Source organism: Acromyrmex echinatior, chromosome 2 (genome assembly GCF_024713525.1).
Source record: "Acromyrmex echinatior isolate Ae372 chromosome 2, ASM2471352v2, whole genome shotgun sequence".
In the NCBI taxonomy this organism is placed as follows: Eukaryota; Metazoa; Arthropoda; class Insecta; order Hymenoptera; family Formicidae; genus Acromyrmex; species Acromyrmex echinatior.
In genome coordinates this window covers 25,955,555-25,967,766 of record NC_141853.1, presented here as the reverse complement: position 1 = coordinate 25,967,766, position 12,212 = coordinate 25,955,555, and the positions used below count along the sequence as shown (strand labels likewise).

Below are 12,212 nucleotides of genomic sequence, written 5' to 3'. Positions count from 1 at the left end.
ACGACTTTCTTAAAACGATTTAATAACACCAAACCTTTTTCTGAAGAGGTTTGAGATTTACTAAAACAGTTTTAATAATATCTGTATTGAGGACGTTTATACAACATTTAACACCGATTTTAACTAAAACGGTTTTACCGGTGCGTGTAAACGTAGTCAGACGCTGCGTTCGGGAAGTACTATTAACGCTATTTGTATCATTCTGACTTTTTCACTCTTAGTGACACAAACTATAGTCTAGTTATGTGATCCGATGAATTATGTTTTGAGATAGTACAATGTGAGAAAGAGTTCAAAAGACATGTATTTGTATTGTCTTTCTTCGTCGGTTTTCTATAGTTTAATATAGAGAAGGCGCGCTTCAATATGTTATGGTTTCTGATAAGTTGAAATTTCTTATTCCTATTGCTTGTTCCTTTTCATTGTGTTTAAGGGCCTGCGCACAATAGAGGAATAGGAATTATAGATATTAAGATTTCAACCTATCAGAAACCGTGTAATTCCAATGTAATCAGTTTCTAATAGGTTGAAATCTTAATACCTAATTCCTGTTCCTCTACTGTGCTCAGGTCTTAACGGTAGTCATAAGACATCGTAAGAATTACTCAATCAGAATTAAAAGTTCAAAAGAATTCACTTTGAAAGTATTCACAGGATATTCGAAAAGACTGATCCCGTATGATCTCCAAAAGCACTTTCAAGAAAAGTGACCCGAATAAAAATTGCAGGGGTCAAAAAGATCTATTTACTGATATCAGTTTGACCTTAGGTGACGTCGTCAAGGTTAGATTAAGGTCATATTAATTTTTTTTAATGGAACATCTCGTTTTTCATTACATATTCTAATAGCATACCTAGAGAGCTTTCCAAAACACTATAATAAAATATTTTTTTATAAAATACTTTTTGAGTTATAATGCTTGAAAATTACAGTATCGTCGGCATCAACATTTCCCAAAGCGCTCAAACGATGGTTAAAACTTCTTGAATGTTATTTAAGATTATGATTTGGATAATATTTACCAAAGCCATTGGAAATTGTTCTGCTTATTTTTATTTCTACACATAAATAGTTTATATAATGTTGACATTCTAAGAAGGATTTGGACACGGAGAAAATCCTCGAAACGCATAGTTATTGCATACAAAGATACATTGCGATATCCTGACGTATATATCACGTTTCTACCAATACATTCTACCAATTAATTATTATGGCGACTTGCTGCATATACGTATATAAAGAATTTTCTCAAATCAGAAAACTCATATTCTATTGTATGCAAAGATATACATTGATATTCTGACGTATACATCACATTTCTTTTTTAGATAAAATATACCAATACATATATATAAAGAATTTTCTACAGATTCATTAGTTCAGCGACAGTTATTACGACAGTTATTAGTATTACAGTTGCTATAATAATCAATTTATAGAATATATTTGTACGTACATTTGGTCCTGTCGCTGAACTAATCGATCTATAGAAAATTTTTTATACAATATATACGTATTAGCATATTTATCTAAAAAAGAAATGTTACACATCAGGATATCAATGTATACCTTTGTATGCAATAAAACATGATGACATTTTGTAAATATCAAAATAGTAAATTGACAAACATATATATATATATATATATATATATATATATAGATATATATTGGTCATCTAAAAAATATCCGCGGTTTTTTGTCACTAGATGTGTGTTGATGGTCATATATTGGGTCATCTAAAAAGTATCCGCGGTACTTTGTCACTAGATATATATGCGTGATATATGTATATCTATATATGCCGTCAACTGTGCTCTTCATGTTCAAACTCAAATATTGTGTCGAGAACGTATACTTTGAGCTGTGCCAGTATATCATCAATGAAAAATTTAAATATTTTGTAACACTTTCAGATGAAAATTATATCATGGATAAATGTGCTGCTGTAGATTTTTTGCGCAAAATTTATAATAAAAAATCAAATATAGAGTGAGTTAATAGTTTATGCTTTAAGTAATATTGCAAGTAGCGTAATATAAATGGAACGACCCGGAGAAACAGCTTAGTATCAGGCTGGTCCTCGTCCTGAGGTAGACTGCAAGGTATACGAAACGTTGACATTTTAAGAATGTGGATCTGGGCACGAAGGAAACCCGCAAAATGCATAATCTTTATATAGAAAGCATCCGTGGAAACCTCAAGAATATTATCAAATACCTCTACGGGGAGAGTATCCTTGCTAAAGTAAAAACTTTCAGCAAACTCAGATCTTCCCTAGCCAAGAAACTATCAAACTTGGCATTCCTAGAACGCTGCAGGGACAATAACATCATTCCAAAGTTCAATTACAACTCAAGGACTACCTAGGAACTTACAAATCCCAAAAATATTCTTTATGAAACCAGCCTCATCAAAGAACGCATCTACTTCATTAAGTCACAAGTAGCCCTGATCTCCCATAAAACCTTTAAATTCCACCTATTCCTATCCGCCACGTTGCGGCATATCTGGCAAAAACCCTAGACCGTATTACATACGAACAAGTCATGAAGATCCACACACAATTCTCTGAAAGACAGAAATAGAAATACATAAACCTTGTCTCTCACAAAAATCCACAACCCTCTCTACTTAACGTCAAAAACCTATCCAACAAAGACCTGCCTCAAGACACTATATCTGAGCTTGCCAAAGGCCTTAACTTCGCAGTGGCACCTAGAAACATTTCAAAAGAAGAGATTATCAGCCAAATAGAGTCAACCATTTACCGATTCCCATCAGAACAAGCAGATAATATCCGCAGACAGGTAACCAATATCCTTTCCAAAGTCAAGTCTCCTCCATCAAACATCACTAGACAAAAGCAATTGGCTCTCCAAGATCTGCAGATCAACAACAGAGATTATCACACAGACATTATCGTGCTTCCAGCCGATAAAGGCAACACGACAGTAATCATGAACACATTAGACTATAAGAAAAAGATGAAGAACCTTCTCTCGGACAAAGCATACAAAAAGCTTGACAAAGATCCAACTAATACAATCGCACAGAACACCAAGATCCTAGTGGAGAAAAGCAACATTCCCAATAAAACTAAATCAACATTAAAATCTACAAATCCTCTCCCACCAAGATTATACGGACTACCAAAAGTACACAAATCCAACATCCTCGTCAGACCAATTATCAGCGCCATACACTTCATGACATACAACTTATCCCGCTTTCTAGCACAAATACTACAACCTCTCACTGGAAAATCCGAATGACACATAATCAACTCAACTTCATACAAAAGATCCAAAAAATCTGATTAAGTCCCACACCTGCTTGTAAGTTTCGACATAGAATCTCTTTTCAAACACGTCCCAATAAAAAACACATTAAACATAATAAAGGCCTCACACATGAAGTTCCCTCCGACCTTATAGCGCTAGAGCACTGCTTAACAACCACTTACTTCTCCTGTAACAACCAATTTTATGAACAAACTTCAGGAATAAGCTCTCCTATTTCTTCTGTAATCGCCAACATCTTCATGGAGCATTTTAAGAAAGAGGCTCTCAGAAAAACATCCAAAAAATCAAAAATTTGGTTCCATTGTAAACGCATTCGTGATATGAAGACACAGTAGAATCGAACTCCGTAAATTCCTTATTTTCCTCAACAATCAACATCCAAATATCCACTTCACTATAGACATAGAGGAAAACAGAAAACTCTCCTTCCTAGATGTTCTTGTCTCTAAGAAAGCTGACGGTACATTAGACCATCAAGTATACAAAAAAACCAACACACACAGACAGATAGCTACATGTTGAGTCGCATCACCATCCAGCACAAAAACAGTCTGCAATCAACTCACTTGTACATAGAGTTTTCACTATCTCTGACAAAGAATATCTACAGACAGAATTCAACTACTTAAAACTAGCCTTATAGAAAACTAGACACAACAAAAAAGACATAATCAAAACAATCAATAAATATGTAAACAAGACAACTGTCTCTGACACACAATCAGACGAAAGGATCCTATTCATTCTCTCATATGTCAAAAGAACAACAGATCGGATTGGCAGGATATTAAACAAACACAATATCCAAATTATCTTTAAATCACCAAAATATATATAGGAAAATCTTAAGAAATCCTAAAGATCAGATCTCCACTTAGCTCCGCAGGATACAAAATACCTTGTTCCCACAGGCCAGTATACATTGGAGAAACCGGGAGAATGGATAAAAGAACACTAGCGTGATATTTGGCTAAAACACGTCATGCAATCAGCATTATCAGAACACAACATCGAAATAGGATAACAAATACTGTTTGACAAAACGACTACAATAGTCAACATTACATCATATTTTTCAAGAAAGTATAGAGAAGCTATAAAGATACAAAAAACACTCTAATAATTTAAATAGAAATAATAGCTACAACATAAATAAAATATGGAAAACCATTCTCCCGGTTATTAAAAACCGATCAATTTCCCTCACCTCCTACCCCAACCCACAATTCTCTTCTTTCTCACCATTACTCCAATAAGTAGCATAATATAAAAGGAATAGCCCGGAGGAACAGTTCAGTATCAGACTACTCCCTGATGAAATGCACTGCAAGGTTCAACTACTTAAAAAACGTTGATATTCCAAGAATGGATCTGAACACGGAGGAAATGCGGATCTTGAACTAGAATATTTTTAAACTAGAATACTTTTAATATACGTGCATCAATCTCCATTTATTTTAGAATCGTAAGACTCGTACCGACTCCCATCCTTCATCAGAGATCGTATATGGAGTTATAAGGATTAAGTTCCTTGACTCAAAATTCGGACCGACGTTCGCATTGCTCGTTAGAAACAGGTGTTATAGCGTCTCTTTAGGACGTTGACCCATATTCCAAAGCTATAAAAGGTGTGTTCAACTCGCTCCATCCCCTTCCCGTGCATGCATGCGAGACAAAGCGTTTGCTCTAACATCCTTCCAACATATTCCATCCTTCTTATTTCTTCTTTCTCTAAACCTATCCACACATATGATCGGAGCTTGGACGTAACAATATTTAACATGTTAAATATAAAGGTCTTAAGAATTACGAATTTAAATAATACAATATTAGAAGACTATTCATGCCACTAGATATCAGTCGCGAATTTTTTATATATAAAATAAGTAAGTTAGTAAATACAATCAAATGTTTTAACCTTTAATATGATCATCCTTAGTGATGCAACATAAAATGATAAATACTAGTCTAGGGCTATTAGAATCAAATTATACAGGATGTTTGGAAAATAATGATAAATCTTTCGCATAGGGACTAAATTGAGAAGAAAGACTGCTTAATGGATGATTGGTGGATTTCATAGTCCGTCTTGCAAATGACTCCATTTTTAATACTTTTTAGTACTTTTGTGATACTGACATAAGTCGCGCTTCTCTTATAAATATAGGACTCTAGTGAGTCCACATGTATATGAGTTCATTACTTGAGGGGAGTCACGTTAGAGTTAATGATTATTATCGTGAATTAACGATGAATATCATTACATATTTATCGGTAGCAGATATAGAATTGCACTTACCGAAGTTTGTCGATTGACGCATTTAATGATACTGACAACTGTCGGTAAGGCATATAAAGACAGTTAGGGGCTCCGCACAATAAAAGGAACAGAGAACAGAGATGCTAGTTATGTTGGCCAAATAAAAAGACAGTTGAAAATTAGAGTCCGTGAGCATATTGCAGATATTAATAAAATTTCCAAATCTCCGAGTTTTATTTCTAACCATCGTTTGGAGTTTAACTATAATTTTAAATGGGACGATGTTGAGATAATAGATATAGAATCGGCTTACAACAAAAGATTAATATCTGAAATGGTGCCCATTAAAAAACAAAAGTATGGCATTAATAAGCAAAATGATACGAACTCATTATCAGAAAATTATTCTAATATGATACATAGTCTTTCCTCTTCTTAAGAACTTTCTTTCCGTTTTTCCTCCCTTCCCTACTTCTACTGTAACCAGTAGATGTTTTTCTTTCTTGGCATTGCGTTGTCTGACGAGACAGAGATAAGTTACCTTCACTTGGTTTTAATTTATGATAAAAGGATGGAATACGACTGTAATATTGTCTACCAAACGAATAATTTTCGCTCGATCAATTACATTTTGTATAACACAAGGTACACTTTAGACTACAATAGATATTAGATTTTATTATAATTGCGTTGAAAATCTTATGTTCTACTTTTCTTATTTTTACAGATTAATAATTATGTCTAATAATTTGACTGGTTTAACAACATGACGAACATTTATATATTGGGTCATCTAAAAAGTATCCGCGGTACTTTGTCATTAGATATATGACCATCAACACATCTAGTGACAAAAAACCGCGGATACTTTTTAGATGACTGTATATATATATATTTTTTTTAAAATAGTAACGAAAAACGAACTAATATAATTTGATTGTTCTTAACGTCTTTACTTTTATATTTTGTAACATTGATAATGACCCGATCGAAGTCGAAACGTATGTAATTATTATAGCTATTATTTTGTTTATTATATTATGTTCTTTATTATTTATGTCGTTGGCTCTTTGCCCTTATTTTATTTTACATTGTTTTATATTCATAGAGCCTTATATTTGAATTTTACTTTAATAAATTGTATCGAAAGCGATACCCTCCCTTCTCCTTAATCATTTTCTTGATCAATTTCATCTATCATTTCGACAAATTAAAAGTTGCCACTTCGTCAATCAATCTAACATTACTTTAACTTTCATGTTTCATGACTTTACATTAACATTGAGTCAACATTAAGTAAATTACCAAAGCTTCAATTATTATCGAGAAGAGTCTCTATAAGTTTCCGCTCGGCCTATGGACTTTTATCATTTCTAACTAAATATAACAATTGTAACCCTAATTTGAATTAGCCGGAACATGTCGCTTGTCCGTGCTACCTTATCCTAGCTTAGCGTCCTCACCCGGGACGTAACACTCTTAATAAAGACAATTGATGTTCACAAGCGCCATAAGCACAAAAGCAAATGCAGCTTAGGTATCAAGTATGTATCAAATGTACGATGTACGCTCACCGATTAAAAGATGCAATAATATTGGGTCATCTAAAAAGTATCCGCGGTTTTTTGTCACTAGATGTGTATTGATGGTCATATATCTAGTGACAAAGTACCGCGGATACTTTTTAGATGACCCAATAGATTGCAACAGATTTTTTTCTATGGTTTTCGGAATGCAGCCTACCCACCAAGCGATTGGTCCTTACTTACGGATTCATAAGTAAAAATCGCTCAGTAAGCAGACTGCATTCCGAAACCTATTAAAAAAAAGTGTTACAACTTTCAATTGGTGAGTGTAAAACTAGTCACAGAAAGGTTGCAACACTTTTTCTTCGATGGGTTTCGGAACTCAGCTTTGCACGTAGAGCAGTTTAACGTAAATGATTAGATCCATAAGTAAGAACCAATAATTCAATCAGCAAGCTGTATTCCAAAACCCATCTGTAATCGGCTGTACACTAGACTAATGGCTGTATTTGTTTGTATTTTAGAAACATTAAATATACAATATGTTGTATTCCAAAATTTACTGTCAACTGAAAATCTAGAGTTTATGTTATATTATACATTTTAAACACTGGCAGTGAATTTTGGAACATAGCCATAGTTCTTTAATTGCAATACTGATGTACTTTGTTGTTTGAGATCGGTAATTCGAAAGGAAAGCAAGAATTCTTTCAGTCGATCGACATTAATTGTCATTGAACGCATGCACAAATTGAGCTCGTGATTTCATCTCAAACATGATTTTAATCCTCGTTAAAATCATCAAATTCGTCGTTCTTTGTTCTTTTTAAAAACAATTCGTTACACGCAAACAAGTTGTCGTTACCGGCAACGGACAATCGAAGGTTCTAGAACAATTCAATTCGCGCACGCGAGCGCCGCGCTCCGACGAATACGTCACGCGCTGTCACCAATCCCACGCACGGATTTTCTGTCGCGCATGACTGTTACGTTGAACGTCGCTAGAAAAGAATCCAAAGCGCCAATCAATTTTGTACACCTAATGCCACGTAATAATTACGATTGTGGCAAATTTTTATTGGATTTTTCCCAAAAGGGAAAGCTCAGGCCGAAAGCAATAAATGCTTCGATCTCGCCGTCCTCCTTCTTACTTCCAAAAAGTTCTTAGAGTTCTTAGAGTCATAATCTCGCTTCGTAAAATCGCCGTGCTAACCGTTTAGTGAAATCGCTATAAACCGAAACTTTCGAGAAGCGTCGAGAAAAATCGCCGAGATTTTCCATCACCGCGATTCCAAACTCAATTTGGAAAAGGTGACCGCTTTTAATATTCTGTTAATCTAATCTTTAATTAATTATATCTTTTGACTTTGTAACTGAATATATTAAAGAAATTTTTTTGTTAAATTACAAAGAAACTGAGTTGATTTTACTGTCGTGCATCATACCAGCCGTGCGCCGAACTCTCACTCGAATCTTTACGCGCGGTGCGCTCTCGCACATTGTACTTTATTATAAATTTTTCTTTATTAAACATCTCATATTAGATGTCCCGAGAGTATAATTTTTTGACTTTGCGATTTGCTCATTTTTTATATTTCTTTAATTAAAAAAGAAATAGAATTTGAATTAAATTTTACGTAACATTATCTTAAAGCTTATTAAATTCCCTTCAAAATAACATATTATTTTTCTAAATTCTGCCCATAGATTTCTAACATTTACCCAAAATGAACTCTCGATATTTCATTACTCATAATGACTGCGTTCGGAAACGTCGCTCGAATGCCTCGGATTCATCAACTGTCTTTGTTTAATATTTAATGTTAAACGAGGACAATGATGAATCCGAAGCATCGGAGGCATCTGAGAAACGTTTCCAAACGTATCCAGATAGTACAGTAACGTTTTAAAAATATATGTTGGATGTTTTGGACATATCAAAAACATCTAGATTAAATCCATGCATATTTTAAAAACGTTTAAAAACATCCAGTGTTACCATTTTCGACTTCTTAAAAACGTCCATTTTAAAACTGAATTAAATTAATATATTAAACAAATTTTAGACCACAATCAAAATAAAATGATTTTTATAAATTTTTTTGTTAAAAATTTTCAACACAGTAGATATCCTAGAGACGTCCAAAAGATCTCCCCTTTACTAGAGTCCTTAGAATACCAGAGTTTGGCCTTCCCTCCATTCTCTCTTATGATTAGCGTGCTCACACAGTGGCAGTAATCGAGAACACACATATATTCATATCAACAATTGAGAGTACACACATTTCGGACATGCACAGGGCATGGCCAGGCTTTGGTTTTCTAAGGATTCTACTCTCCATTGGTCTCTGACTGCACACTCGAACCAAATGATTCCAAACTCTTATGGTGTATTCACATGCAAGCGTCAAGCAGCAGAAGCAGCAACTAATCAGTTGGACAATACGGACAGTGGTGTAAACATGGAAGATAGAGACTAAAGCGGGGAGTACAGACTCTTGCATAATGCATAACATATGAGGCATAAGAAATTGAACCAGAGTTTCTTTATTTGATGGAAAGGAAAGAAACGAAGGACTTAATTGGAATATTTTCTTATGCATTACGTGTTATGCGTCATGCAAAAGTCTGTGCTCCTCGCTTAAGGAGACCGAACTATATGGACGAGGCCGTCAAAAAGCGTGTTCAAAAGTGGTTATCTGAATTAGTTCGATCGAGATGTCGCTTTCGTTCCACGTCACCATTCTCGCAGTTTGTATGGTAGATCATACCAGAGAGAAACCTGAGAGAGGACATGACGGCCCAAAACCTGTAACTGCAAAATGCTGCCGCGCACTACTGCCCTCTGGATGTAAATTACGTAGCAACATACAGTTTCCTTACGGTACATCGTCCGCTTTTTAAGAAGATGGAGATGATAAATTGATATTTGATTCATATAATTATGTCACATGTAGCACGATGCTACTGTGCGTAAACATTCTGCTACTGTGTCTATATTAATGAAGAAGACAAAAAACAGTATGTAATAAATCGTATTATATGGACAATGGTTGTAATATATCGACAACATATAATATTGAGATTATGTGCTGTAACTTTCGTTCATTCCGCAAATTATAACGAAAATAGCGGAACAACTGTGATCAACTGTGTTGATTCCGCTAGTTCTGTTTCGTTGTTAATTTCCGCTCTATGGAACGGCACCCTAAGACGGGTTCACATCTTAACGGAAAAGCGGAAGCCAATCAGAACTCGCGGAAAGACAGAAGCAGCAAGCAAAATGTACTACCTAGTACTACTGCCAGTTCCGATTGGCTTCCGCTTTTCTGTCAAGGAGTAAACCCGGTCTTAGGGTGCCATTAGGGCTCATTTACACTTTGACGGAAAAGCGGAAAGCGGAAAGGCAGCAGCCAATTAGAACTCCAGCTGGTAGTCTACAATTTCGGCTTCTCAGAAACCTGAGAGAGGACATGACGACCCAAAATCTGTAACCGCAAAATGCTACGCACTACTGCCCTCTAACAAAGTGGATGTAAAATACATAGCAACATCCATTTTTCTGATGGTACATCGTCCAATTTTCAAGGCTGATAAATCGATATTTGATTCATATAATTGTGTCACATGTAGCACAATTATATGTACCAAAGAGAAATATCGATTTATCATCTTCAGTTTTGAAAAGTGAACAATATACTGTCAGAGAAGTGGATGTTGCTATGTAATTTTTATCCACTTTGCCAGAGGACAGTAGTGCGTAGCATTTTGCGGTTACAGATTTTGGGCTGTCATGTCCTCTCTCAGGTTTTTCTTTGGTCTTACCGATTTTACATGAAGAATGCTCTATTTTCATGTAGTTTTAATGACAATTTATGTGAATTTGTCTGTGAAAACGTCTTCTTATTATTGTCAGAGCATGATATCAAAGAATAACATCTCTATTAGGTGTGTTCGGTTGTGTGTGCGAAGGATATATGAGATAAGTTTTGTGATTCGAACGCCACCTACCGAGCATCATCAATATCAATTCAAAAACCTAATTAACACTTTTCAAACCCTAATTTGATCTCCTTAGGCTGCATTTTTATGCTGACGCTCGACGCTCGATTCAAACATCAGTATGAAAATGCAGCCTTAAAGGCTTCGCGCAATAAAAGGAACAAAGAACAGAGAATTAGAATTTCAATCTATCAGAAACTGTGTATTTCACAATACATGATTTCTGATAAGTTGTAATTCTTATTCTCTATTCTTTGTTCCTTGTTCTTTTTATTGTGCGGAGCCCTTTAGTCTCTATCCTCCATGTGTAAAAAATATTTTTTACATTACTGTAAAAATCACCTCATTGATTGGTTGCTACTTCTACTGCTTGACGTTTGACACTTGCACCTTTATTGAACCTAACCTAACTTAATTGTTGTAGCATGTTTGCTGCTTGCTGGTAGAATCAAAATCCAACTGAGTGACGTGTCAACAGTGGCGTAGAAAATATTTTTTTTTACAATTGACGCCACTGCACATATCGCCTCGCTGATTGGTTGCTGCTGCCGCTGTTTGCCGCTTGAGGCATGCATGTGAATGCACCTTTATCACTGTGAACAGCAAGCTATTGCTATTCAACGTTTGCCGCTTGCTGCGTGCTGTTTGAATTAAGTTTGAATTTGATAAATTTCCGTTACCGGAAGTAACAGAAGTAAAACTCCTTGTGCGATTTAAAAAAAATTTTCACTTGTCAAGTCAGCGAAAATAACACGTCACGAGCAGATTTAGAAAATTTTTTACATAAGATGAACATTTTTAAAATATCCAAATGTAAACATACTTATTTATACGTTGAATAACGTATGTTTTTAAAACATTGATCGTACTAATGACTCCTGCACACTGGACGCGAAAACGCTTGCCGCGCAAAATCTGACGCGGTAACCGTGAACACATTAGGAGCTGTAAGCTTATTGGCTACATCACATTTTGTCACGCGGCAAACGTTTCCACGTCCAGCGTGCAGAAGTCATAAATCCATGGAATTGGACCAGATTGAAACCAAATCTGGATGTCTAGTGGATGTGTTGTTTGGGTAGTCAATAGGGGCTTTTCCTCTAATATTAAAAAAT

At 35.1% G+C, this 12,212-nt stretch overlaps 1 protein-coding gene across 1 annotated transcript; it reads left to right on the top strand.

The window, feature by feature from the left end:
• Positions 1-2,167: 2,167 nt before the first annotated feature.
• LOC147910708 (uncharacterized) lies at positions 2,168-3,279 on the top strand. Its single transcript, XM_087416676.1, has 2 exons — positions 2,168-2,237; positions 2,666-3,279. Exons 1-2 carry the CDS (start codon positions 2,168-2,170, stop codon positions 3,277-3,279), a joined length of 684 nt encoding a protein of 227 aa, XP_087272802.1.
• Positions 3,280-12,212: the final 8,933 nt, after the last annotated feature.